Genomic DNA, 13,382 nt, shown 5'->3' on the forward strand with positions numbered 1-13,382 from the left:
ATATATATATATAACGGGGAAGTTTTTATGACCACCCTATATATGATGTCATATATAGTCTTATTGACTGCATTTTCCTTTATAATTTAAAGTAATAGTATTGTTGCATCTTTGTTATCAATGTCTGGAAATAAGTTTATGATATCTTTTCATGTTATTCCAATATTACATACATCTTCAATGTTTTATTATAGGTTTTATTGATACTTATGATACCTACAGCATTTGTAGTATTTCATGTAGGCAATGATAGATAAATATGCAACAGAAACTTACGATGTTTAATGTATACACAATATATTTTCTCTTCTGTGTGTAGTATTAATCTACCTTGTCTTCTGTCTGTAGTATTAATCTACTGTTTGCCACATCAGAAAGGCTTGTGATCAATAGCAAGCTAGTCATAGTTAAATTTTTGGGGAAGGAAATATTATATACAGATGCAAATTTGCAGAATGTTGGCACTCAATCGGTGGATTACTCGCTCTGTTATCACTATCACACTCATCGCTATCATCAGATGCTTACTCTTAATTCAAGGGGGACATGAACTATTTAAGCTTTTGGGTAGTTCTAAAATGTATTTATAGTTATAAAATAAAATGTTAAGAATTTCTTTAAGTAGCAAGTGAATTTAAATTTTCATCTTGAGTAATTTTTAAAGATTTTTCATGGCTGATTTTTTAACGTGTTTATGACTGTAATTCTTCATTAAATATGTATTGTATTATTTAATTGTTCTTAGGTAAGTAAAATATCTTTTTTTTTTCTGTTTTAAGTTACTCTATTTCTTGTAATATTTTTATATACTTTTATCACAAATATCGTTTTTGTAATGGCTGAACTAATATATGATCTATATCGTGACCATTTACTATTTAAATTCTTTGTAGATATTTGCATGGGCAAAACAGCGGGATCAACGGTTACGTGATCATTTATTGTCTTTGAAGGATATTAATGATCTGCTAGAAGAGCTTCTGAAATGGCTTATAAATGCAGAATCTACTCTAACAACCCTTGAAGCTGAGCCTCTACCCGATGACTTGCCTAGTTTAGATGAGCTAATTAAAGAACATCAGGTACCTAAAAGAAATTTTCCAAACAAAGCAGTTTCATTATTTTATGACAGTTATATTTTGGGATGCTAGTTTTATGTATTTGCAACGAATTTTTAATGCAAAACGTATTAGGTTAATTTTTCCATATATTTTCAAAAGAATTTCCTAGATTATACATATTATGCTTATTATGCACATTAATATATGACTGCTTTCCAGACTTTTATGAATGACATGTCTAAACGACAAACTGATGTTGAGAAAATATCAAAAGCATTTTCTCCTAAACGTCAAAATAAAGGACTTCTTCCTTCACATGGAAAAGAAAAGACAAAGGAAAAGATTCCACGTTCATCAACTCCTGCTTCTTTCAAGACATCAACTCCATTGTAAGTTTTTGGTAATAATCCTGAAATGATAAAGCTGTAATTTCAGATTTATAAATTCAATTTATTAGAAAGTAGTGATGAACATGTATAATAAATATTCGTTGGTTTTTTGCATATTTTGCTTTATCTTCATTCCTGTTTATTAGCTTATTGTATTTTATATATTTTTAGGACTTCATAGCTCTGCTCTTGTTTCTATTTAATATATAATTTATTATTCTCATTTTATTAAATGTTATTCTGATTCCAATTTGTTGCTTTGTTTTTATACTCACTGGATGAACGTGTTGAATTAAATTTATATATTAAAAATTATATATCTTCTAACATGTAGTAGGCATCTCTGAGGGATCTGAAGAAAAACAGAGACTAGAATTGTAAATAGCATTCATATTATCTAATTTCATTCACTTGTAATCTTCCATAGCTTGGTTGATAATGTATGATGATGCAGGCAAGAAGTCCACAGTTCAAATCTGGCTGTTGCTTCCAATTTGTTGCTCTTTTTATTAGTATTAATAACTTTTCTAAATTCTTATATTTAAAGGAAATTTACTCGTGGAAAGTAATGGTAATGGAATAATATCCCAAAACTCATGTAATAAAAATTTTTACAAAAGAAAGCAGTATAGTAAAATGTCTGAAATCCAGACATCTAAAATCTGAATGTCCGGATCACCAGCAACCTTTTTTTTTAAGATATATTTTGCATGCTTTAACCATGCGCATTCGATATTTTTTCATAGTAAAAGCATGGAGAGTTCTGATTCTAAATTTTACTTTGGCATTAAATAAAGTACCTCCATGTTGAAAATGTATGAACAATGTATCATCAATAATTCCGCTTCTTCTTTCTTGGCATTCATCTCAAACTGAAATATTCTACATCAAAACATTGTTGATTTTACTCCCACTGAATAATTGATATCCCTGTCAAAAAAAAACTGGTAAATCATTATTTGTTATTTTTTGCTTTCATTACTGCATGACTATCAATATGTGGCAGCTTGATAAATGACTCACACTGTGATGTCTTTTTCATAAAATAGACAGTTTTTTTTTATTTTAGTAATTGAATAACAAAGAACATAGTAACTTTATGTTGATATTATGCTTGGCAATGATTACAGCCTTCAGTTAGTTGCTCTGAGAAGTGTTGAGTGTTTTCACAAGGAAAAATTTAACAGAATTTTATGTTCCTTATGTGAAAAAAAGATATTTTTGTAAATGATACTCTTAGGATACTCTAATGATACTCTTAAATGATATTTAGGGCCGTTGATCAAACAGAAATTGATTTTTTGTTCAAAAATAAGGCCAGGATTGACGCTGAATCCAATGCAGCCACACCGGGCAGCAGAAGGGAGGCAAAAGTTTTAGAATTTAAAGAAGCACTGGGGTAGCAAAATTTTTAAAATTTTAGGAAGTCTATTGGCAGCAGAATTTAGGACCCACAGAGACTACACTGGCCACAAAATCTCCAGCACTGGCTCTGGATAAGCCTTATGTTTGAATTTTACTTATTCGGCATTCAGATAAGCCTCGAGTATATGCGAGAAATAGGTATACATGTAATAAATAACTAACAATATTCAGGTTTAACTTTGTCTGTGCATAACAGAAGCAGAACAAAATTTAGTGGAAGATGTCTTCAGTCACTAATCTCATTATACTTTCCCAACTGTGTATAGCAAATGCTAGTAAGGCTTTATGATGATAGCCCTGAATTTGAATGTTTTCAAGTATCGCATACAAAAAGCAAAATTTTTCAGTTAATGGAATTTGTGAAGAAATGAGGAGAAGCAATAAATTAAGATGATATAACAGAAGTTTTTCATTGCAATGACAGTGGCCCAATTATCACTCAAGTAATGGACGACAAAATCTGTAGTATGGCTCTAAATCCAGAAAATTTTGCTACCGATAGTGAAGAAAGTGATAGGTTGTTTAGGAGGAGGACATTACGATTGAGAATTCAGAGGGACTTAATAATGACCAAAATGTGTCATTATTAAGAATGTGCAAAACTTAAGATATATAATGAAATAACTAACTTAAATCTATGAAGTATCCTGTTTCTATAAAATTTTATTTATATGGAACAAAATAATATTTTAAAATTTTTCTTTCACTATTGCTCAGATTAACCTTTTCCTTAAATTTCAGACGTAGTCATCTTGATTCTGACATAAAACATCCCAGAGCAGAACTGCTTTTAGATAAATGGCGTAGTGTATGGCTTTTAGCTATGGAGAGGCAACGAAGGTTGCAAGACAAATACAACTATTTACTAGAGGTATGACTCATGATTTTTGCATAAGCTTTTCAATTAAATGACTTTCATACAATGTTTGAAATCCATTTATGTCATTTCAAAAAATAAAATACATTTCTATTTCACTTTTTCCTAGATTATAATAATTTTAGACGAATTTTAATCAGTTTACTTAGAAAAAGGCAAAAATATTTATTGTGTATTTTAATTTAAAAGAATTCTGCAGTCAATTTTATCTGTTAGTGGCATTTTGACCAAATAAAAGTTCTAAAAGTTCTTGCTTGTTTTTATCAGCTGTGCTGAAAAAATAACTCAATATGACCTCAACTCAGTATGTCTTAATTTAAAAAAAAAATGCCTTCTTTCATGTTTTTCAAGTATATTAGTTTAATTTATCTTTTTATTTTTCTTGTTATCCTATTGATCGGGCCTATTCTTGTAACCTACAGTTGTGGAACAATTATTTCTTAGAAAAATAGATGCCCATATGCCATTTATACCATCACAACCAGATAAATGCAGTGAAAATTTTTTGTTTAATGCTGATTTAAAAAAAAATTTTTGAATACTTTCGCTCATTTAGAAGAAATTAAATCTTGATTTGGAGGACGAAAATTAGCGGCATATCTAGTGCTAAGGCTTATAGAATTTTATCAAATGCTATAATGTGACAGTTTATAATTTCTTCACTGGTCAGTATTAATGAAACAGCTAATAAGTGTAAAATAACTTTTGTTAAAAAGTTTCTGAACTTTTCTGTTATTTATAGGACAATGTGTGTCAAACGGTTTTCTACAGAAATGCATATGTACAGTCAAAAGTTCTTTAATCTGGACGTCCATAATCCAGAATGATCTATAATCCGGACCTCAAAGCTACAAACTTTTTGCGCATGCGTTGATGCATGCGCATACCCTTACGCATGCGCATAATACATTTACACGTGCGCATAATACATTTACACATGTGCATTTAATGTATAACGGACAGTATAAGATAAGCTAAAATTATCTAATTCAGTTAATGTTGCAGATTGCGTTGTTCCTTAATCTTCTAATTGGATCCAGCTTATTATTTTTTGCAGACTGTTAGAGCAATTTTATAAAAGTAAGCTTGAACTTTTGATTATGTAAAAAAAAATTTCCGATTCTGGAGCTGCCATAGAATCTACAAAGCGAAAGCATGTTTCGATGTCCATCAAACAAAAAGTGGAATTGCTGCAAAAAATGGATAAAGGCATATCCTTTGTTTCTCTAAACATTCCGAAATCTGTTTATCAATTTTACGCTGCTCTGCGGGGGGGGGGACGCCACGGCGCGCAATTAACTGGAAGTTTATCTGCCAGCACTGTCCTTATCTTCAGGGCAGATGTTTTTATTTTATTCGACTTATAATTCCTTACTAAAGTAGTATTTCATCTCAATGTACTCTGTCTTTGATATGATTTAAATCAAATTCCTCGTCATTGTAAATATCACAAATGCACATCAAATAGTTTTCTGGTTGCAATTTTCTAATTTCGACTATGTGTAATGTATGCTTTACGCATGCACGCGCTGAAAGAAATGTTTAATAAAGTAAACAAATAAATATTAAGGGTTTTTTTTTTTTTTTTTTTTTTTTTTTTTTTTGTAAATTTTGATACCCTTTAGATCATAACTGCTCTTTATTTTGTAAATTACGGTTTTGTATTTTTAATTTTATAATTTCTGCATGCCATCTTACCAGATTTAAACTGATGATCATAATCTGGAAAAACCAATAATCCGGAATCGTTGAAGTCCCGACGAGTCCGGATTAAAGACTTTTGAGTGTAATAACAAATCTCGTTGACCACTATTAAATTAAATGTGTTATTCTTCAATGGTCTTGTTTTCAAAGTACCATAATTTCTGGAAGAAACGCCGCGGCGTTTACGTGTTTAAAACTTAAATTTTCAGCGGGTGCGGCATTTAGGTGCACTAAAAATAAAATATTTCCTATGATGGTCATTGTACATAGTTTGGATGGCCTGCATAGACTGGTGCTGTTCCCACACAAAAGACCACTCAGTTGCTTTTTGCGAACGTTATTTTGTTTACATTCTTTCCCTTGAACGGGCCTACATGACTTATTTACCCTAAACGAGATCTCAGAACAATAACATTCTTCCCCCTTTCAAATCAACATTCTCATCAGTTTAAATAGTCTCTCTCCTCTGCCATTCGATGAATCTTCCAGGACCCATCCTCTCCCCACCCCTGCCTTTTCTGAAATTTTTTTCAAAGGCGGACACGACTCCACCTGCCTCGAAATAATGAACTCTGACATTTTCCCCTTCAGCATGAATGGATTTTTCTTGGCATTCTGCCAAATACAGATCCCATCAGTTTGGGTACAAGTACTTGTTGGATAGTTTTTAATTAGGGAGCGGAACATTTTTGAAAATGTCTCTAAACAGCACAGAAGCTATACATTTCTTACCTTTAATTTATTTTTGAGTTATGGTTTCATTTCATGCATTTTTCTTAACTGGTATGTCATATATCAGGACTTAGGTTAAGTTTTTGCATCTATACGGCCCACGACGATGTCACGCGCAATTTAATCTATTGCGGCGTTTACGCTGATGCGGCATTTCTGTGTAATTTTAATTTTTTCCCGCCATTTTTCTCTAGTGCGGCGTTTATACTGATGCGGCCTTTCTTCCGGAAATTACGGTAAGTTTTCTTAGTAAAAATTTTTCAAGTCTGTCTTTCTATTTCATTCTTTTTTAAATTAAAGTAACTAACCTTTTATGTGTAGAAAAATTTTATCACAGTAGAAATGATCTGATGACGAAAGCATGTTTTCTTGCTAGAAGTATAAATTAGCACACATGTCTTTCTGGGAAAAAAATTTTATCGTCTTAGAATGGAAGTTCCCAAGCTCAGATAATTAGATGTTTTGTATTCCACAGATATGCATAAACGTAAAAGTATTTGCACCAAACTTTAGTTTCTTTTAAAGTAGTAATCAGAAAAAGTGTATTGCATTAAAAGCAGCCTTTGAGTATTTGTAGGGAAAAAGAAACCACCAGTAAAATTTTACCAATAAATCCAAATGAGATGTAAACATTGATTTGATTGTGTAGCAGTTTGCTTAACTTAGTAACTGATTTTATGAATTTGGTAATTACTAGGTATTTAAAATATTTATTTTATTGTATTTATATTCTGCAGGAAGACTTCTGCCTTCTCTTTATTGATAAAGTTAGTTATTTTGAGTATTTTCTACATATAAGGAAAATTGATTGAAAACTTGAAAAGTCTTAACTAAGTTCTTAATTTCTGAAGTAGAAGATTAAATTATATGCCCTTTCGCCAACCTGAATAGAATAATAGGAACACAATCTTTTTAGATCATTTAAAACAAAAAGTAAAAATATGATGCTGATATCTACACACATTTTAATATTTAGCAATGTTATATATGCATTTGATTATTATATAATTTCATATTGTTAAATGAATATCAGCTGATTTAATTATGGCCTTTTTATGTCATAAAAATTACCATAAAAGTAAACCCCTTAACGCCTACATTTGAAAGTTATTTATATACTTGAAACATAATTTTGGAATTTTTTAATTTATCCCATCATAATGTCTCTGAGGTTTCCATTTCTGTCACATTTGCATTTCATCTCTTTCCCCTCAAAGTTTTTAGTGCTTATATAGTGACTGTGTAGTATATTTTTATAATCAGTGATTTTTATTATCTGTTTTTTATTTGTTTTTAAAATAAAAAGATTTAAGTACATTTCAGACTCCGGTCTTTTTTTTTCCCCCAATTAGATCTTCAAATTCAAATGCAGTCATCCCCTGCTTAATTTTTATTTGCATTACTTACTAGCAACACCTGCATCTTGTTTCAGATGAAATTTTTAACATTCTTGCACCATAAGAAAAATTCATTTATACTTTTTATAAACTATGATAATTTAAGAACTCTACAATTTATCCTTGCTAATGCTTATTTTTGTTTAAATGTCATTTTGTTCTTAGTAGTAGAATAAATATGCCCTTTCAAAATAAGTGATCTTTTTTAAACTTAAATGTAGGAAGTTCTCCCTCAGAATTATTCTAGTTACAATAACATTCATTGCCTTTTTTAAATAGAAAATTGACTGAAATATGTTTGAAAATCTTGAGCTGTCTTGACAATAAGGTTATAATTGATTTGTAAAAAAGCATTGTTAAATGCTATCATATGATAGCATTGTTAAATGCTATCATATGATATAGAATGTCTTTTACAATGCCAGTTCATATCATATCATAGCTAGCATAAATTTATCGGCTTTAATAAATATGGTCAATGATTAAATTCTTATTTACAGATTTGTCACAACACGAATGCCACTTTAATCTGTATGCTATAGGATTCCAGTTCAAAAGCAGTATGAATACTCTGAATTGACCAATCAGATGATAAGGCTAGTGGATGGAAAACAGTTTTTAGAAACAAAAATAACTTCTGTAGTTTTATGTTGAGATTCCCTTCTCCTGTTATGGCATTCTTCCTTTTAAGTATGCTCAGTTGCATAAATGTGTTATTTGAGTTCTTTTACTGCTCAGATTTTGAGTTACTTTGCACTCGAGTTAAGTAAATAAGGGATATTTATTTTAAAGAACTTGCTTTGCATGTGTTCATGGGATCATCATGATAAAAATTTTGAGTTAAATTGCCGTTTAGCTGAGTTAAAAGGTTTTTGGTGGCAGCAATTAACATGTTTTTAATTTGTTGATCATTCCTTCATCTAAATCTCCAAATTTAGAGCAACAGTACTTCTACAGTCAGAACATAGTTGTAGGAAACCTTGTCTGTGCAATATTTACATCTGTAATGCATATATCTTGAATAAACAATTTAATATACAGGATGATTCAGAATTCATCATCAATATTTGGTGGGGAGGTAGGGAATTGGAAAAGAAGGAGATTTCACATAGGAATGCATTGGTGCGTATGCCATGCATTCCTATGTGAATCCATGCAAAATGACCCCAGTTCAATGATGGAAAGAACACATAAAATGGAACTAGTAAGGAAAAAAATATTTATTATCTTACATGTAACATTTCTTTGCATCAGTTTTGCAGACTTACAAGAGGTGCTCGAACTGCTGACGATGTGCCATGTGTTAGAATGCATGACTCACAACGTTGCATGGACAAACGGAATTCCTGGAATATGCCTGGCATTTACATGCATATCTACAAGTTCGTTCCATGTATAACGGTTCATGTTACTTCTGCAAAGTCACCTAGTTGAATGGTGATTGGATGCACACGTCAAACAGCTGTACTTATGTATGGAAGCTGTGTACACACAGCGCCCTCTACACCACCTTGCGTTCGTCTGCACCCATACTTTAATATGTGAAATCTCCTTTTCCTATTCCCTACCTCCCCACCAAATATTGATGATAAATTCTGAATCACACTGTATACTTTAAGTTATACAAAATGCACTTGACCTATAGAATGATAGGTATGATTAGATAGCCAGTGAAATAAATGTGTGAAAAATAAATGTAATCAGTTTTTATCTATCTTGAATAAACAGAAAAATGTGACTTTTCCATTATTTTAATAATACTTATGGATTAATTTAATTGTCTGAAAATATTTAAAAGGCTTGTCCTTCTCTCGCCACAGTTCATTTACTAGTTGTTTTAAATTCTGTCATAATGGGTGCATTATATTATTATTTTAACATAAGAATATGAAATTTTCGCCTTTCAAATTTACATAAATTGCGTTACGTGAAATAGAGTGCTTACTTTTATTTCAGTGCATTACATACTGTACGCTACTCAAATTAATTTATTTTTTATATTTATATTAATATCATTAGGCTCCTTAGTGTAATCCATCATTTTATATTATTTTGAGTTTATAGTTTTAAGTTGCACATTTGAATTAAAGTGTATTATTTTCTTCTTCTCTAGCTTGACAGGATAAAACATTTTGATTTTAATGAGTGGCGCAAAAGAGTAAGTAGATATTAAAAGCTCTGTATTTAATTTAATGTGCAATTAAAGTTATTCTAATTCTTTTAAAATATTTTTCTTTTTATTCTTTTTAAGTACCTTGGGTGGATGAATAATAAAAAATCCCGCATCATGGATCAGTTTAGAAAAATAGACAAAAATAATGATGGAAAAGTAACAAAACAAGAGTTTATTGATGGTATTTTAAAATCAAGTAAGTATTGCAATGTTTGCTTCAAGTCTTTAAGGGCATCTGAAAATTTAGAGATGATTATTGTGCAGTATATTAATCAATATAAATGCTAATGATACTGGTTGGTTGAATGTGAATGCTATAAATTTATTGGTCAAGAACAACATTTTTGTGCTTTACAGAATTTGCTACCAGTCAGCTAGAAATGGAGCGTGTAGCTGATATTTTTGATAGGAATGGAGATGGATTCATTGATACAAAAGAATATATTGAAACTCTACGTCCAGAGCGAGAGGTTTGTCCTACTATTCTGTTTCAGAGAATTAATTACAATAGTCAGTCATTAATTTGTTTCAAGTTAATCTCATCATGTGTAATTTGATTCCGTTAAATTTATTCATCTCTAGTTAATTTGACACTGTTTAAATTAATCAAATGATATAGGTAACATTTTCATCTAGTAAAAAAATGTTTAGCTAATTGCTCATAATATACACAGGGTGGACCAAAAACTGAAGCAGAAAAAATTCAGGATGAAGTTCAACGTCAAGTTGCAAAATGTACCTGTGTTCATCGATTTAAAGTGTATCAAGTGGGAGAAGGAAAATATAGGGTTCGTATTCTATAAACATTCACCAGTTTTATTTCTTACAAATCATATATCTCTTGTTCATGAGTTCTGTTTTCATTTATTTTTTTATTTTTTTAATATTATTTATACTGTAAAATATTCCAAAACTGAATATGCAAATATTAATTCTTATTACAGCTGTCAAGTGTCATTATTACAGTATCACGAGTCTTTAAAATAATTTACATAACAGACCCTAGGATATATTTAGTATAGCATATAACCTATTCTGTGTCAGCTAATTATTAGATTTATGATTATGGATTATGGCTAGTTAAAAATAAAAATGGAGCTAACCTTCATTCCAGTTACTTTTTTTTTAAAGGAAAAATAAAAACCTAGTTCGTGGACTGTGATAAACTTGAATGTAACATCCTATTTTTTTTTTTAAAGAAATGCTTATAGCTATGTTAACTTATTGTTAATCGGATATTTAATAAAAGTAATTAAAATTAAGGATTTTAATTTAATGATGAAAAATAAAATCCCAATGCCAAGAAGATATCAATTAAGAGGGATGAAATTTTGGCAAACCATTTATCTAAGTAACATATTTATTTGATTAATATTTCAAGGTAAAAGATTAAAGTATGTGCAAAAAGAGCCATTTCAAATGTGAAATGGTGGTACATTAATAACTGCCATAGTCATCACAATGTTGAAGGCAAGTATGCAGACATGCACATATTGTGCCGTACAATTGCTGTATGTCTTTTGTGGGATGGAGTTCCATGACTGTTGCACTTGGTCAGTCATATCAGCAATACAGTACAAAGTCCGAAATCTGTACGTCCATTATCCAGAATGATCTAAAATCCAGACCTCAAAGCCACAAACTTTTTTTAGGGGGGGGTATGCTTTATGCATGCGCATTTGATTTTTCTTTCCATAATAAAACATGTAGAGATTTTCACTTAAAAATTCCGATTCTTAATTTTACTTAGGTGCTAAATAAAATACATTGTTGTGAAAAAACAATTATGTAAGCATAAATTTGTGAGATTAATAATTTGGCTCCATGGCTGAGTATCTGCTTTGCATTACATCTCAAACCGAAACATTCACCTATTTTATATCCCTGATGCCGACCTGGCAAGTCATTATTTATTATATTTTGCTTTTATCACCGCGTGTTTATCAATACTTGACAGCTTCAGTGATAACTCATGCAGTGATGTCTAAACTTTTTTTTTGTATTAGTTATTGAATAAAAAGAGTAGGGCAACCTTTTCTGCTAACATTACGCTTGGCGAAGATTATAGATTTTTTAAATGCTCTAAGAAGAGTTGATGAGGAGAAATTCAATAAAAATTTCTTTTCATATGCTAAAAATAGATTTTGTTAATAAAACTCAAGGGCCAAAAGATCACATTTAGTGCAAATTTAATTAAGAATAACTGTTATGCTATTCACCATAAACCCAGAAGCGGCGGCAGAATATGGCTGCATCGGACGGCAGAATTTAGGGAAGACATAATTTTTGGAATTTGGGAAAGCCCCGAGGGGCAAAATTAAGGGATGAAAAGTTTTTTATAATTTAGGGGGAAAAGCACTGGAATCCAAAGTTTAGGCGTGGGAAAATTTAGAACTTAGGAAGGCGCTTTGTAGCAGAATTTAGAGACTGCACCAGGCTGTATCTAGTCCCGGCCCTAGATAAAGCCTTAAGTATATGTGGGAGTTTATTTATTTAGGACTCAGATTAGTTTTAAGCATGTGCAAGATATAAACTTAGGATAGTAAGTAACTAATACAATTCAAGCTTAATTCAGGACGCAATAGGAGCAAGACAAAATTTAGCGGAACAATTTGTCTTTCATTGCCAATCTTGTGATACACAACCAATAATGTATAACGGACGCTATTAAGCTAGGCTAAAATTATATTAACTGATTCTAAGGTATTTCAGTTAATGTAGCAGACTGTGCTGCTCCTTAATCTTCTAATTTGATCCAGCTTATTACTTTTTGCAGACTTATTATTTCAGCAATTTTATAAAAATTAAGCTTGAACTTTCAATTATATCGAAAAGAGTTTCCAGTTCTGGAGCTGCCAAAGGATCTACAAAGCGAAGCCATGTTTCGATGTCCATTAAACAAAAAGTGGAGTTGCTGCAAAAATTTGATAAAGGTATATCCGTCTCAAAATTATGTGAGGGATATGGCCTTAGAAAGTCAACTGCATATGACATAAGAAAAAGGAACTTTTTGAATTTTTTATGGAAGCAACTTAAACAACTTACATTGAAAGAAATGTTTAATAAAGCAAACAAATAAATATTGAGCTTTTTCATGTAAATTTTGATACCCTTTAGATCATAATTGTTCTTTCTTTCATAAATTACAATTTCATATTTTTAATTGTATAATTTCTGCATGCCATCTTACCAGATTTAAATGGATGATCTATTATCCGGAAAAATCCGGAATTGCCGAAGTCCCGACGAGTCCGGATTTCAGACTTTGTATTGTAGTCTATTCTGGTTGTGTATGATGTTGTATTTGTTATCTAATGACATCCCATGCATACCGATGAGAGAAAGATCAGATCTTGCAGGCCTAGACAGTATGTTGACACTCTGTATAGTATGTCAGGTAATCACAGCAGCATGGAGACAAATCTTGTCTTTTTTTAAAATGGCCCTGAAATATTGCTCAAGAATGGCAGCATAACTGGTGCAATCACCAGTCTAACATATAAATTTGTTGCCAAGGTGTGTGGGATAACTACAAGAGTGCTCCTGCTGTCATAGGAAATTGCTTTTCAGAACCATAGCTCCTAATGTAGGTCCAGTGTGTGTACACTGCAAAGGGCTTGGTTT

At 31.1% G+C, this 13,382-nt stretch overlaps 1 protein-coding gene across 8 annotated transcripts in view; it reads left to right on the plus strand.

Annotated features, from left to right (window-relative positions):
* Nucleotides 1–13,382, plus strand: part of LOC118197123 (uncharacterized) — a 466,504-nt gene that overhangs the window by 437,091 nt on the left and 16,031 nt on the right. For all 8 annotated transcript variants that reach the window (XM_085807503.1, XM_085807502.1, XM_085807499.1 and 5 more), the window contains 7 exons: nucleotides 894–1,082; nucleotides 1,281–1,450; nucleotides 3,617–3,746; nucleotides 9,699–9,743; nucleotides 9,837–9,954; nucleotides 10,116–10,228; nucleotides 10,433–10,546. In XM_085807503.1, coding sequence (XP_085663629.1) covers nucleotides 894–1,082; nucleotides 1,281–1,450; nucleotides 3,617–3,746; nucleotides 9,699–9,743; nucleotides 9,837–9,954; nucleotides 10,116–10,228; nucleotides 10,433–10,546 — 879 coding nt within the window. The remainder of the gene's footprint in view (nucleotides 1–893; nucleotides 1,083–1,280; nucleotides 1,451–3,616; nucleotides 3,747–9,698; nucleotides 9,744–9,836; nucleotides 9,955–10,115; nucleotides 10,229–10,432; nucleotides 10,547–13,382) is intronic.

This window comes from Stegodyphus dumicola, chromosome X1 (genome assembly GCF_044657685.1).
Source record: "Stegodyphus dumicola isolate Sdum_Otavi_A_Nest chromosome X1, ASM4465768v1".
NCBI classification, from domain to species: domain Eukaryota; kingdom Metazoa; phylum Arthropoda; class Arachnida; order Araneae; family Eresidae; genus Stegodyphus; species Stegodyphus dumicola.